This window comes from Delphinus delphis, chromosome 12, assembly GCF_949987515.2.
Source record: "Delphinus delphis chromosome 12, mDelDel1.2, whole genome shotgun sequence".
In the NCBI taxonomy this organism is placed as follows: Eukaryota; Metazoa; Chordata; class Mammalia; order Artiodactyla; family Delphinidae; genus Delphinus; species Delphinus delphis.
The window spans coordinates 83,847,157-83,863,668 of record NC_082694.2 but is presented as its reverse complement, the minus strand read 5'-3'; the positions used below and the strand labels follow the sequence as shown (position 1 = coordinate 83,863,668).

The window sequence follows — 16,512 nt, the reverse complement described above, 5'->3', positions numbered from 1 at the left end:
ATTTTTATAAAATTTTTAGAAGTCAATAAGAGATATTATTTTATAATTCTATTATACTTATAAAATTGTTTAGTGTACTAACATAAAACAAAGTAACCTTTAAGAACCATATTCGATTTTTAGTTATTTAGTTTTACATCATGAAAAAAATGACCTTTTTTAATGAAAAAGCTCTATTTGGGAATTCTATACATCTTATGCAAATGAATTAAAAGCAGAATAATTAGCTCTGCCATCTCAATTTCACAAGGAGAAAGAATGCTAAACTCACAAACAATAATATCCATAATGAATCATACATATGTAATAAAAATATATAAGGAGTATGGAAAAAAAAGAAAGTGTTAAAGAGAATTGGGGTTCCCAAAACATGTTTTATTCTCACTAATTAAACCTGAGATCAATAGTCTTCATAAGAATGTTTTAAAGAGAAATACAAATACTGTATGCTAACACATATATATGGAATCTAAGAAAAAAAATGGTCATGAAGAACCTAGGGGCAGGACAGGAATAAAGACGCAGACGTAGAGAATGGACTTGAGGACACAGGGAGGGGGCAGGGTAAGCTGGGACGAAGTGAGAGAGTGGCATGGACTTATATATACACTACCAAATGTAAAATAGATAGCTAGTGGGAAGCAGCTGCGTAGCACAGGGAGATCAGCTGGGTCCTTTGTGACCACCTAGAGGGGTGGGATAGGGAGGGTGGGAGGGAGACAAGAGGGAGGAGATATGGGGATATATGTATATGTATAGCTGATTCACTTTGTTATAAAGCAAACACCATTGTAAACACACCATTGTAAAGCAATTATACTCCAATAAAGACGTTAAGAAAAAAAAAGAATGTTTTAAGAAGAGAATTCCTATTATTTTGAATCTACAAAGAAACAACTGTTTGCAGAAATGATTACAGGACACCATCAACCATTTTCAGGAGTCGAAGACAAAGAAAGTTTTGAGATTTGTCTGGATAATATTCAGCTTTAACTCACTATTGATTTTAACACTCAGCCATCAGACATTTGACCAAAATTGTGATTCGATGGGCCCCTATTTAAAGGCAACCTTAGATAACACATTTCCAGCATTTCATCCACGTTCTTCAGTGATGCTCTTTTTCTCACGCCTGAACACAATAAACCATGAGTACCAGGAGTCCACTGAGCCTAAAGAAGTGGTATTCGGGGTATGCCTAGTGATTTCTATCAGTGTCTCAAATATCTTTGTCTCAAAGAACATGCCTATTACCAAATCAGCAATTTTATTTTTATTTTTAGTACATACTAGCAAATAATAGAGGCAAAAAGCAATAAATCTTCAAACAAGTATGCAATGCTCTAAAGAGGGCAACCCTTGGAAACCAGACTTTCAGGTGCAGGGCTACCCATCCCAGGACAGCTAGAAACGTTCACTCACAAGCCTCTGCTTTCCAAAGCAGAAGATTTAGGGGTAGCGATACCTGATTTACTAAAGTGCGCTTGTTCATAAGCCAACCATGTGAAGACAGACGGAATGTCTCCAACAATCCAAAAGGTGACCATGAAGAGTGGGCTTACTCAGACCACTTCCGGATTGTTCCAGAAAGTCCGTACGCACCAAGATGACAAACCTTCTAACCATGACAGCTACCCAGAAATGGCCTTGGCTGCCCTAGCGAAGGGAGCAAGCTCTCCAGCACAGATGTGTTCACGCAGAAGCCAGAAGGCCATTCACCAGAGACTCCCGTGAGGGTTTCGTTTCACACAAGCAGTTCACACCAAAGGTGCGATGACCATGATCGCTGACATTTACAGAGTGCTTCCTACCCACGAGGCTCAGCAGTGCAGATGAAGCAAGGTCCAGGCCGCTCACACAGAAGCACAGCTCAAATCTAAGCTGATTCCTGAACCCATGGTCTTCACTGCTAGACCCTTAACACACGAAACCCGTGTGCTTTTTAATCAGCTGCATCAGACCCTGCCCATTTCCCCTCTAGTCTCTGCAGCTCAAGGACTCACAAAAAGCCTGGCCATCAATCAATACTTATTCAAAGGGCGAGCCTGCCCTGCTTCCCGCGTTCCCTGCTTCCTTAACTACAAGTCGCACTTCTGCTCTGGGATGCCAGGAAAATTTATCCTTCGAGATTCTGGCTCAGACGTTACCTTGCCCTGACCAATCCAAGCCCGAGTTACGGCTGTTTCTCCCTAGATGATGCCGGCATGGTGGAGCCTGCCCTGCCCTCCCACAGACGAGCTACATTTACTAGCCCTCACCCCACCCGTATCCTTGCTGTGACCTGTGGCCACGTGACAGAGCGCTGGCAAAAGGAAGCACGGTCAAAGTAACGCGTATGTGCCACTTCTGGCCCACACCTGCAGCCACAAGGGTTCTTTCCCCCCTTGTCTGCTGGAGGACTGGAACCTTCTAAGTTCTCAAGGTCTGGCTGCCAGACCAGCAGCAGTAACATCACCTGGGAACCTGTCACACTTGCAAACTCGGACTTAACTGAATCAGAAACTCTGATCATAGGGCCCAGCAACCTGTGTTTTAACCAGTGTTACAGGGGATTCTCATGCAAACTCACGTTTAAGGACCACTGCCCTCAACAAACCAGCCTCAACTGCAATCAGGCGATAAGGCCCCAGGCAGCAGAACAATGTGTTGGAAGGAACACTGGTCTCTGTAGGACCAGGTGAAGTGGAACTATCCACCAATCTGGACCATTTACATCAAAACTTATGTGAGAAAACAAGTAGTCTATTACCTTTAAAGGCCCTGACTGGGCTTCCCTGGTGGCGCAGTGGTTGAGAGTCCGCCTGCCGATGCAGGGGACACGGGTTCGTGCCCCGGTCCAGGAAGATCCCACATGCCGCGGAGCGGCTGGGCCCGTGAGCCATGGCCGCTGAGCCTGCGCGTCCGGAGCCTGTGCTCCGCAACGGGAGAGGCCACAACAGTGAGAGGCCCGTGTACCGCAAAAAAAAAAAAAAGGCCCTGACTTATTGTTGGGACGCCCTGCAGCAGCTTTATCCAAGCTAAGTCCACCTGACACACCTTTACATGCTGTGCAGATGTATCAGTCTTTCTCTTCCCTCTAGACTAGAAGCTCAGGAGCCAGACCAGCTCTCACTCATCTTTGCATCCCTCCAGGGCCTAGAAAACCCCTGGCCTATACCAGGTGCTCGATGAACAACAATACCTACTTATCCTTTTCCATCTTTACTGCCAAAATGGTAATTCGTAATCTCTAAAATTATACCAATAAGCCAGCAACTTCCTTTTATAAAAATGTTATAAAAGTAACAACACTCACTATAGACTAAAACTTTCCTACTCTACGATTCTCAGAATGATGTCCATTTGTCAAAGTCTGTCTTCGGCACTGCTACTACCTCGTTTCCTTGGGTCCCAGCGCGAGAGAAGGCTCTTAATTTTGATCCAGTCCATCTTCCCTGATATATAACTTATACTAATACACACTTGCTTTTCCCTGGCTGAACCTTGCCCTGCTGCTCACTGTTTACTGTCCAACATAAAGATAGCTAATCTCCTTGCTACCCACAGTACTAGCCCAGCCAGGGAGCTGGTCTGTACTGACATTCGCCTTCATTTTACAACAGCTGAAAGGTGCGTTTACCAAATCTGGAGTTAGGGACAAAATGGGCAAAAGCAATTTAATATTTCCATTATTTTCCAGAGGTTCCTGCTTTCAATAAAATCAATATAAGAAGGAAAACGATCCACGACCAGCCCTCTGGCACGATTCTAATCTATTTTGTCTTTGCTGAAATGGTCCCAACATCCTTTTGTCTTTAATATTCCGAGCAGGATTTTTTTCTAAATCGACTCACACGTTTCCTACCAAATGCCACGTTCCTAGCAAAGCTATTGCATCAATCATTTCATAGTCCTATGTGCTGAAACTGAGCCTGTGCCAAAAGCCTACTTGGAACAGCACACTTAGCTCCCCGTTAATTTATATTCCCTATACTTTAAAAGAGAACTCTAACTCTTTAGAAACGAATCCTTCCAATCCATATGGAAAAGTGTAGCAAATACCCAACGATACCGACAATACCCCAAAATTCTGTTCTTTGATTTTGACTAGTTGATCAGAATTTCCATTCAAATCTAACGGAAGGCTGAAGCTCAATGCTGTGATGCCGAATATACCAAGATTTTCCTTTACTATGTGGCTTTTAAAATATTTTCCAAGAACAAAAGGAGAAGACGTAACTAGTCTCATACTACAGGAAAGCTACAGGGACCGCATAGAAGGATGACAATCTTAGACTGAGGACACTTAGCCATCCCCAGAGATACTAAATACCAGCCAAAGGGTACTTCTACCTTGTCCCCTCGGCTCTACGCAGACACCAAAAATCTTCGTCACTTCTATCCTTGGTAAGCAGCTCACATGAACAGCTGTGCCAGTCCCATATTAGAAAAGGCACCCTAACACCTGCAGTGAAACGCACTGTAGATTAAAGTTAAACTCCAAAGCCTGAATAGTTATCACAAGATAAAATATGCTGTCCAGAACTCAATGTACACGTTAAAAACCTGAAACATTGGTAGGGGCTTATTGGGCAATCAAGACCTTTCCAAGAGACTTCATTCTCTATTAGCTAGACATTTTTTTTTTAACATCACACCCATAAGATAGCCTTGACCACTTAGGCCAGTTAATAACTGAAATACTGGATCTGCAAAAAGAACAAAATGATAGCGGTGTGAAAGTCCAACCTTCCCACTTTAATGGGATATTAACTTTCAAGATTATTTCTAAGGTGTGACCCTCTCCAAATGACTAGAACTAGTCAGACAAAATTTAACCTGAAATCCTGCTGGCCAGTTTAAGGACGAAATTACTAAGTGATGAAATACAAGAATTACATCTTCAACAATCCCATGACATGGCTCCCAAGCCTTCTGCAGCCCTGACTGTCCTGCTATGGTTATAATCGGGTCCTCCGACATCTCAGAAGAGCACAGTGTTCTTCAGATTGGAATGACCACCACCAACTATAATAGAAACTGCTACCTACTTCCTGATGGCCAATAAGCTAAATCTGGCCTAGCTATGTTTTTTGGGCTCAAAAAACAGAAGACTTAAGAAAACTTCAGCCAAAATTTTAAAAATCACAAATTTTCACCAAAAACTCCAGAATTCCAGCTTCCCTTGAAAAATCAGCTTTGGTAACCACCAGCAAATGTGAGGGGGGCTTTGCTTTTAGCCTGGGCATGGGATTTTCACGTGGTCATGCTGTCCATATCTCAGAAAATGGCCGCATCTACATTCATATCCATTCATGTTCCCTGCCCGGCAACCTCTAGCCATGTGAATTTGGAATTTATGTTGGCATTAACTACTTCACCTAACCCATGACCTCATCAGGTAACAACATCTTACAGTAAACAGAAACTCCCATGATTTATTCATAAAATTTAATCCTGGTCTCAGGCAAGTCTCCTTCTACACAGTTAACTTCGAGAACTTCACCTGGTCGCAGGCAAGTCTCCTTCTACACGGTTAACTTCGAGAACTTCACCTGGTCGCAGGCAAGTCTCCTTCTACACGGTTAACTTCGAGAACTTCACCTGGTCGCAGGCAAGTCTCCTTCTACACGGTTAACTTCGAGAACTTCACCTGGTCGCAGGCAAGTCTCCTTCTACACGGTTCACTTCGAGAACTTCACCTGGTCGCAGGCAAGTCTCCTTCTACACGGTTAACTTCGAGAACTTCACCGCAAGTCTTTACATTTATCTTTGAAATTTGTTGTTAAATTAGATACATTCAACTCAACCACTATTCGTTGTGCACCCAAAGGACGAGCGGTTTTGAAACTAGTGGTTTTGCAAAAGGCAGAGCCTCTCTCTCCAGTTTTAACAAGGTAAGTGTCACCTGAATGTCTTTCATATGCTTAGTTTTACCTATAATCTACCTTAAAAAAGAAACTAAAAGGATTCAGAATTTTTTGTCTGTATAAGCTGGGAGCTATTTATTTTAAAATAACATGTAACTGAGTAACTTAAATATGTCTAAAAGTATATATTGTCTACAACTCTGACCTTCCACAGATATCTACTTTGGCACAGAAAACCTCTAAAAACTAAAAAAGTTTCTATGGGATTATGGCTTAAGACAGAAAGTATGTGGCATCTCCGTCCGATGCCAAGACAGGAGCAAGGCGAGCTGGTCAGAGGCCCAGACGTTCACGGAAGAGGGCGGTCCCTCTAGTTGGCAACTGGGCTGCCCCTGGCTTCCTCACTCCACAAGGACACAGGCCGCCCGGGGAGGATCCCCTGATGACACCTGCTGCCGGCCAAAAGCCAGGCTTCCCCGGAATGGCCGGCTGGGGGACAAGGGGGTGGATCAGCAAGGAGCCCTCTTGCAGGGCCCCGCCCACAGGGCTGTAAGGACAGCCCTTTGTTCTTTCTGGAGGAAGACAGTTCTGCACTCTGAAGGCTTTTTTTCTGAATAGCTTGATAACAATGCTGATAGAGCTTCTCTTTCCAGTCACCTCTTATCACCCAACAATGTAATGACAGTGTAATCGTCTAGCTGGGGATAACTGGTACCTCTCACAGTTATCTTCATTTTCCTTTGAATCCCCAGTCACATTCCTCCAAAATTTTTCAATGCTTTGCACATCTCCTTTTAAGTAACCCTCCTGAGGAAAATAAAAGTCAGCCAGAAAGGTTTACACAGCTTCCTTCTAACCCACGGAGATGTACTGTGCAGCCCTTTACGTAAACACTCACATCAGAGGCACCCCGTAACTCCCGCGGCTGTGCAGCTAGGAGGAAGCACAGCAGTGCCCACACGGAGGGACCGAGTCACAGTGACCTGACCCCGATCTGCGGAGCTCGGCCAGCTGGGGAGCCGAAGGAGCTGCAGAGACAAGGCAGCACCCCATCCAGGGAGGGGACGCCACTGCTGTCCTGACCCCACGACCAGCCTTCCAGCCAGGGAGGGTGTGGGTGTCAACGAAAGACGCTGGAAAAGTGAAGTGTCCCCGGGAAAAGGATCCCTGAGAGCCCCTGGTGCAGGGCTGCTCAGAAGCTGGGCACGGGTACCACCCCAGCCGGGAGCCTCCGCCTGGCCGCCCGGCCAACTCCTCTGGTAGCTGCTGCCTTGAAAAGTGTGAGAACCACTGCATTAAGCTGCAGCCACCTTCTCCTCTGTATCCCGCACGGCCAGCACACTGTCGCCACACGCCGGACCCTCCAATGCCTGCAAAATGCATCACGGCAAACGGGCACTGCACACCCTGATGCACCCGAGGGATGTACACACCGTGTCCTCCACAAGCCCTGGAAAAGCAGCTCGGCAGCTGCGACACCCAGCACAGACTGAGCTCTGTGTGCTCGGCCCTCTGCCGGCAGGACCCCTGATGCCAACCTCAGCCCTGCGGGAGGGGCCCTCACCCGCCCCGGGATACACACCAGGAAGCTGCCGCTTAGGAAAGCGCAGTCAGTGCCTGGACCGCCCCGCTAATCAGTGATGAGCGGAACTTTAGCTGGTCGGTGCTCCCGCCACGCGAGCCGCTCACTCCGGACGCCCTCCGTGCCCGGCGGTGCTGAGCGCGAGAGAGGCAAACCTGGTAAGAGGCCCTGTGCCTGAGGAGTCTACACCCTGGCAGGGAGGCGCGCGAAGTAAGCAAAAGAAATGAAGTGCTGCAGGTGAGCAGGGAAAGCCGAGGCAGCTCCCCCGAGGCCCCGACTGACAAGGGCAAGGGCGGCCAAATCACCGCCAATCAGCGGGGGCTCTCGGACCACCACTTCCGAGAGCGAGGACGATACACACCCTTGACAGGCAGCTGTGGAAAGGGGCAAAGACCCCCAACGTGTGCCCCTTACCCCTCTCCTGAAAAAGCCAGACCGAGGCGATGCTGGGCTTTTGCTTGGAAGACACAGGAGAGGCTGGGGGAGCCCAGAGCGAACGACAGAGGTTGAGCAGGACGGCTACCTGTCTATCTTCTCTTCGAGCTGCTTCTGCAGCGCCAGCCTCACTGCAGAACCGCGGCAGAGGTTCGAGGAACAGCTCCTCGAAGGGGCTCCGCCGGGGATGCCCACAGCCTCAGGCAGCAGCATGTACTTACCTACCGCTGGTGCCTGCATTAGACGCGCACAAGTGGCCCCCTGGGGAGTGACGCGCCACTGGAAAGGACGGGCCAGATCTTTAAAAGCTTCATCCGGGAGGCATAAGCTTTAGCAGAGTATTGCAAAATACGGGTTTGCCGACCCAAAGGAGTGTGGAGGGGGTTCCAGGCAGAGGAAATAGTTTGATCAAAGGCATGGAGTTAAAAGATAAGGAAACATACTGGGGGAACTTAACTGGTTCTGCAGATCCTTCGGGCAGCAGACCAGGACTGCACTTCCAGCCCAGCCACTGCCACATGCATGGGGGCTTCTGGCAATTTCCTGCTCCTCTGGGGAGAGAGTGTGGGTGTGTGAGGGGTGGCCAAAGTAGGGGCAGGGCCCAAATAACAGAAAAGGAGCCGGCAGCCATATTCGGGAGGTTCTAGGCCTCTCCTGTGGGCCAGGGGTTCCCAGAGATAAAGCAGGCCTGAGAATGCGTGGGGCAGGGCCTCTCTCAGGGCAGGCCTCTCAGCCCAGAAGGACCCCAAAGTTAGACTTCTGACATTTTCTACACATGAGGTTACACAGGCAGTCACTAGAGATCCAGTGACAGGACTGGAAAGGGACATGGACGTCATTCAGCTGAAAACTGGGGGCCACACCGCCTAGTGTGCACTTACGAATTTTATTCTTCCCGTATATTGTGACTATATTGTCAACAGCACAATTACACTGCATGACCTTTTGGAGATTACAAGTTAATCGGTTAAACGCAAACATTTAAAAAATGCATCACACTTTGATAACCTTTTAGTAATATGGAGAAACTTAAAAATAATGTGGCCAGGGCTTCCCTGGTGGCGCAGTGGTTGGGAGTTCGCCTGCCGATGTAGGGGACGAGGGTTCGTGCCCCGGTCCGGGAAGATCCCACATGCCGCGGAGCGGCTGGGCCCGTGAGCCATGGCCGCTGAGCCTGCGCGTCCGGAGCCTGTGCTCCGCAACGGGAGAGGCTGCAGCGGTGAGAGGCCCGCGTACCAACAAAAAAAATAAAATAAAATAAAATAATGTGGCCAGGTAGTTCTCTACCTCTGATGGTAGGAGAAGGTGGGTAAGAATGAGCCTGCTTAAAAATGCAGGTTCCCTGGCCCTCGCTGGGTAGCTCTGGGCAGAGCCTGGGAATATATAACAACAATCCCACATGATTTTTGATACAAGTGGTCTCACAGCCACACTTGAAAAAGCACTGCAAAGGGCAGCAGGGAAGCTGGGAAGAGGTTTAAGCAAGAAGTAACTAATCAGTATTACGCACTTTGCGCTAGATGTGGCTACCAGTGTTGCAGGCAGAAGCCTGATTATGATGGTGTAAGAGCGAGCAGAGATTAGCAAGATGCAACTGTTCTTTCAAAACGTGTGACTGAGAAGAAAGAGACAGAATAAGGATGTGCCTTAAGGGCCTGACAAAAGGTGTTTTATTTGTGTTCATCACGTAGAGAGATGAGTAACACTGTAAAGGACATGTCAGTAATCACAACGTCCTGCACAGGATTTCCACGGCCTCCAGACCCACTCTCCACTGTCCTCTGCGCCCCCAAAGTATCAACTTGCCCTCTGAAGGAGGCACCAGCAGGAAAGAGAGGATGGGAGGGAGTGGGGTATTCATCTCCCCTCACCCCCTCCCTCAAGGCTACCGCAGGCTGGATGGGTCCCTCGTTGGGGGCCACAGCTGCTCCTGACAGGAGCCCCTACAGCTCCCCTCGTGGGGCTCTGACCCCCTTAGGGCTCTGCCCTTCCTTCCTCTGGCCCCTCCAGGCCTAGAGGAGCTGGTCCTGGGAGACCACCCTATTCCTTGCCGATTTCCCTAAACCTGCCCATATCTTAGTAAATGGTTCTTAAAGTCTCCTTGGTTACCTAGTTCAATCTGTCTCCTACCAGAACCCTGCCAGATACATACAACATTAAGCAGAGTGTAAATGCCAGCACAGTGCCAAATCCAAAATGCTACTGTGGTTCAAATACAACAGCAGTCACATCGGATGGGATTCAGGAAAAGATTCATCTGCAAGGTGCACTGGATGCGGGCTTGGAAGAACAGTGAGGCTTCTGATAAGCAAAGGAGGGGGGCACATCATTGCTGCCTATTCAGATCTCCTGAATCCGAATTCTATCTTTCCACATATCAGCTATCCCTCCCCTTTTCCAAACCCTACACGTTTACCAAAGCAGGACCCACGTCATTTGTAAAATCATTAAATGATCGCTCTGCTGGGGGTCCTGTTTACAGGTTGTTTTATTTTAAAGAAGTCTTGCCAAGTTCTATCATCGTAGACTCCCACCTGTTAAATCGACTGCAGGCAAAAGCTGTGTGTGAGCTGTTTTGATTATTTCCCTGGAAAGTCAGCCCTGATGGGCCACAGTAAACAGAGACTAGGGTTATTTGTACCTATCGAGGCAGTAATAACACAGGAAGCACTTTTAAAGCAGGGGACAAAGACCTCTTGAACAGTGAGGAAGCAGAAAAACCACTTTTGACTCCAAATTCAAAATGAGATTTTAATCCTACTTTAATCACTGTGTGGGGAATAAGACTGAACCTGAGCCTGATATCTCCCTTCCTAAAAAGGAAGTCCTAGAGATTTAAAATGGAATATATGTGAACAGATGTTAACTTCCCAAAAGAAAAACAGAAGACAAGTTCCAAATATTTCATAATTTGTAAAGAAGAAAGGAACGTGCAGCAGATGTATACTAGGAGCCAGGTACTTTACATAGATTATGTATTTTAATCTCCACAATAATCTACAAATAGCTACTATTTATTATCTTTATTTTATAGGTGAGGAAACTGGGCCTTAAAGAAATATACAGTAATTTGCCAACGAGCACAAGGCTGGCAGAATCTGGTTCCAAGCCAGTCATCACCACGGCATGACTACTTCCTACCGATGAAGGGAAACAGACACAGGGAAACCGACATGGACTACAGTTTAGGGCACGCGGTCCTTTGCCTCACTGCCTCAGATTAACCACAGAGGCAGTTTCAACTTCGAAATTTATTAGCCCCTTTTCCTCCCCTGAGTTCATATTTATATTCCCTCCAACTCGGTCCAAAAAGAATTTGAGGCAGCTTGATGAAACAAACACAGAATCATGGAATTTTAAAACTAAGTGCAACACACATTTTACACAGGGGGAAACTCATTTATGTAAAGTGACATTTCTAAAATTAGTTAACTGACAGGGCCCAAAATACAGATTCAAGATTCTCAGGCCCATATGCCTTCCTGATGAAAAGGAATCTTCCACAGCAGATTGCCTCAGTACGGCAGGGCTCTCAGTATGAAGGCCGAGGCTCGCTACGGCTGTAAAAGTAGACAGGTGCGACAAGTGAGTTAGATACTTGTGTCCAAAACCTAAAGCATTCAAATGGCCACTTTAAAATAAAACACACCTTTGATTTTCTTGTTTGGTTGCCATTCACCTTCTGCTCCTAAAAGTCATTATCTTCAAAAGGCTCAAAACTGAGAACGTCATTTATTTCTTCATCTATACAACAGGGTTCATCACAACACAGAATTGTAAGAGGATTAAAGCAGTTAATGTTCTAAACTATTCTTTTCCCTAATATATTATTTCACTTCATTGGTTGTCTACATGGCATGGGGCGGGGGAGAATATACAGCAATCCGCCAATCAACGAAATGGCCAAAAAGCAGGAAACGAGGATTCTTCCTCTGTACACACATCGCTTTCCCCACTCCAGCCATCACCACCAGCACTCCAGTGTTGGGAAAGCTCTTCCTCTCCACCCTGTCCTCCAAAAATACACTGGCAACCTGCATCTAAAACACGGATCTGTCAAAATGATTTGCCACGTGTTCAGAATAGAAATTAAAATGGACCTTTTACTCAAATGCTTAATACCATATGTACATACGTACCTGAAGCTAAAACACTTCAGGACTTGAATTTTATCTGACTTCATAAGGTGTTGTGAGGACGCAGGAGAATAATATAACGCATGTGAAAAAGATTTGAAAACTGTAAGATGTGACCCGTGATAATTATTACCTGACTTGGCAGGATTGGTTACAACAGCTGGTCCTTCTTCCTCCCTCCTCCAAACCTTTCCGAGTATCTCAAGTCTCCCTCTTGCCCCCTCTCCCCACCCCAAAAAGTTCAGCACGTCATCTCTAAAACAAGGACCCTGTCCCCAAACAGGACTGTTCGATGAGGTCAGTCTCATCCCTCACTGGCTGTCGGCCAAGTATGCCATCCTGGACATCATGTCACCAGGGAATCTTACTCCAATTTCATAGTAATTACAGCGTCAAGGGAAATAAGGAAAGAAAAATGGTTTGACAGGAAAGGAAAGGAAGGGTAAAGAGAGGGAGGAAGGAGAGGGCTAGAGAGCCCCTCAGTCTGATAACTCAGAAGTGAGGTAAGTCAAATGCAATAGAACATATATGTTCAGGTTAAAAAACAAAAACAAAAAACCTCTTAAAAAAATAGGTTGATCTGGACACAATTATTCTCCCTTGTTTGGTATTCATGTTGGGGTTTTTAAAAAATTCACCACATAGCCAACTAATAAAGAATACGGTTCTGTTCAATGACATCTGATGTCTTCTCGATAGCACGTTTGGCCCTTGTCTCTCCCTCAGTCCAAATCCCCACAGATATTCCTTTAATGATAACTAACCACCCTAGAAATAAAGTCGCCTGGAATGCAAGGCCTAGAAAGGGGAAACATCAGATGCTAAATATTTCCCATCTTAAGGCATCATGGAACCTCACTCAATACCAGATTTTATATTTTTATTTAAATATAAGACCTACTGAACAAATACTATGGTTACCTCAAGGTCACTCTGGAATTCTCAGAAAAGATGAAAGAATCCAGGAGCCTAAGGCAGGCAAGATCTTTTGTCCCTGTTCCTTGCCTGGTCTTTACTGCAACATATTTCCTCCTTTCTCTCCTACCTGACCCTGCAACCTGCATTCTTCTATTCCATACATACCAGTACTTTCTATCATTTTGTAAATTCCACACTCACTCTAGTAAAAAAGTTTAACTATTTTCTGGCTCTAAGGTCCTTTTCTTCCTCTGACATCAAATAACTGCTTTTATAATTTCCTAAATTTTCAAAACACTGTTAATTAGTGTATACCAAATTAACACACTAAAAAGTTATATTTTCACACTTTTCATCTCCTGATTTGTCTTTTTCCTGTTGAATCACTCTATTTGATTACAAGTAGTTCTTAGGCTTTCTCTCAACTGGGACCCAGTTATTTACATGTAACCAAAGTTAATTTCTATTTTGCTCAACTTCAAAATACTGGCTCAGTGACTACTTTTTCATCCAATTTTACTAAATGATTTTTCAGTTATTCCAAGTGCTTTATCAGCAAAACAGTCAATTCTTCGGTGCTTCAGAGAAACAGTTTATTATTACCATAAAAAGTTAAGGCTTGTGTGGTATTAATCCAATATTCTTAAGACTTGCTAAGAGAAAACAACCCAAAATACAAGTGGCTATGCAAATTCAGAATGGTCTCAAGAGAACAAAGGTGTCCAAGGTACCAAATCAAAACCTGTAGATAATAAAGGAGGAAAGTCAAAATTTTAAGTCCTGTCCCCTTCCCTTGATTCTCCTGCTTATGTCAGCACTAAAAAGAACCTGCTCCGGATTGCTGAGATTTTTAAATGAGTTTATTATATTAAATCACTTTTAAAGTCACAGGCATTATATAAATTAGAAGCCATGAGCGCAGTAGAGAAAATATTTCATCGTGATAGGGAGAGAGAAAATGAAACAGAGAGGAAGAGGGAGAAAGAGAGCATAATCCTGTTCCCTAAGATAAGTGAAAAGCTATAGGCCTATCTCTCTTGCTCTCATTGGCAAAACAATTTTTAAACAGATACCTACCCTGCATTTGCTGATACCTTGGCAGCAACCTACTTAAGTCAAGGAGGGTTGTAATACACTAAAAGGCCATACACTGTGCTTCACTTCAGAAAAGTGAGAATTCTCCACAGGGCTGAGAAGACGAAAAACCGTAAGTTCTGATCAGTTTACTAGTAAACAGAGAAGACTACTTTCTTATAGTATGCGATTAATTTCACTAGTGGCACTTGAATCTATTAGCAAGATTCACATTATAACTGTAGTTCAAGATGTATGGGGGATAGGTATTTACTAAGAACCAACAGCTATTACTGAACTATAAGTAAGGAATTCAGATCTGAACAGAGGTAGAATTTTTTTATACTCATTGAACATACTTCTATTTAACTTTTTAAAACACTGAAGCACAAAGCACTTAGTGTCATAACGTTAGACACAGGGGTCATTTCCCACCTTGCTGCTATGAAACGGAGTCTGGACACAGAGGAATCCAGTATTATAAATGAAATCCCTGATGACATCAATGACAGCAACACATTCGGGCGGACAGTGAACCCGGATCCCTTGGAAAGTGCAAACACTTCTAGATCAAGTCCACTTGAAATAATTTTAAGCAAAATTTTCAGTGAACTACCTCTAGCCTGGGGCTAAAGCAATTATCTCTGCCCCACCAACTACCCTAAATGTCACTCTGACAAATACTCCCAAACTTTCTTTTCTGAATAAAAATGGCGCTGCTTTTCCCACACAATCCTGTTTATATCTCAGTAACCCTTAGGCCCTTCATGCAAACTCAAAGTGAGGAATTAGATGTCACTCTTCCCTACACTGTGTCAAATGCTTTTTGGGGGGGGGGCGGGGGAAGAGGTGTTTCCATCTACAAGGTTGCCACTTTCTCCGCTAGACACCCTGGGATCATTAACTCAGTTTGCCTTTTCTTCCTAACCCCTGCCTGCCTTGCCCCAAACTGTTGCCTCTCTCTCTTGAATACGCCGCACTTCCACGCAAACTGTCCCAAAGAGCCGGTCGCCGACCCCGGAGCTGGCCTCCTCCACGCCACACACGTCGTGTCCAGCGCACCGTCCACCTAGGCACGTCCATCCTTTCCCCGTGGAGTATCGGGTGCCACGCGCGCAGGGCACAGACACCCCGGCTCCCCCAAAGCACAGCCTTTCCACGCACTGTCTACACCCGTGCCCACACGCACTGGAAGCGGCTTCAGGACTCCGATCGCCGACTACGCGGTGCACGCACGCCCCGGGTCGGGCGCTGCTGTGGCAGGGAGCAGGGCCAAGCATGCACGCGCGCACGTCGGTGCCCGGAGCCCCCGCGGGCTGCCCGGGCGGGGTGGGGGCTGGGTGGGCAGCTGGGGGCGGGGGGACAGCGGGCGCCAGGCAGCGAGCGGACAATAACAAGCGGGTCGCCTCCTCCTTTCGCCCCCGCCCCAGCCCGCGCCCCGGGTCCCGGGTCCCGGCTTCCGCGCGGATGGCACACGGCCGCGGAGGGGGCGGCGAGGGCGCGGTGCCAGCGGGGCCGCCTCGGGTACCTGGTCGATGGGCAGCTGCACGGCGTTGCTGAGGGGCTGCAGAAGGGTGGAGCCCGTGGTGCTGGTGGTGGCCATGGCCTGCCTGGCGCTCCGGCCGCCCGCGCCGCTCGCCCGCGACTGAGCCGGGCGACGCCGAGGACGGGGAAGCGACCGGCGCGCCTGCCCCCTGGCCGCCCGCGGTCGGAGCGCGCGGGGCGGGGCCGGGGAGGGGCCGGGGGCGGTGACCCGCTCGGCCCTCCTTCCGCGCCCCCACGCCCCCACCGCGCCCCCGCGCCCCCGCGTCCCCGCGTCCCGCGTCCCCGCCCGCACCCCCGACCGCCCGCGCCCGCCCCGCCCCCTGACTTCCAGCAGCTTCCAACCGCCCCCTCCCCACCTCGCGCGCCCTCGCGCCAGACAGCCCCGCGGCCCAATCGCGGAGCGGCGCCCCGACGCCCGCAGCCAATCAGAAGGCGCAGGCAGCGCCCCGCCTCCATCCCAGGCCCCGGCCCGGGGGACTAGGGGCTGTCTGGCCACAGTGGGCGGGCGGCTCGCGGGGATCGCTCTTCGGTGCCAGCGGGGGGGGGATCTCCGCCTCCTCATCCCCTTATTCCTCCTCCCTGCCCGAGGTCGGCGGCCAGCCCACCTCTCTCTAGAAGGAGCGGTGGACGACAAAGGGGAACGGGTTGGCTGCCAGACGAACGGGCGACGTGCGGGGCGCCGTCGAGCCAACGCTGGGGGAAATTGGGAACAAAGCTGGGGGCCGGGAGGAGGAGGGCAACAAACCAAAAAAGTGACCTAGATAAGAAGTCCCTTTGTCTAAAGGATTGCTGTGGAAAAGCGCAAACTTGAGTTCAGTTCCGGCTGTGTGTGCCTTTCGGTCACCCTCAAGCCCACCTGGGCCTGGCGGGCTGCGACCGGTCCAGTTCGACGCCGCGATGGCGCCCGCCCCAGGGAGGGAGGCAGTTCTCACCTGTGCCTGCGGCGCGCGCGCGCGCGCGTGTGTGTGTGTGT

General features: G+C 47.9%; 1 protein-coding gene across 1 annotated transcript in view; it reads right to left on the bottom strand.

The window, feature by feature from the left end:
• Positions 1-15,791, bottom strand: part of MBOAT2 (membrane bound O-acyltransferase domain containing 2) — a 113,765-nt gene extending 97,974 nt beyond the window's left edge. The window contains exon 1 of the mRNA XM_060027132.1: positions 15,523-15,791. Within this exon, the coding sequence (XP_059883115.1) occupies positions 15,523-15,597 (75 nt within the window). The 5' untranslated portion in view covers positions 15,598-15,791. The remainder of the gene's footprint in view (positions 1-15,522) is intronic.
• Between the last annotated feature and the right edge of the window lie 721 nt (positions 15,792-16,512).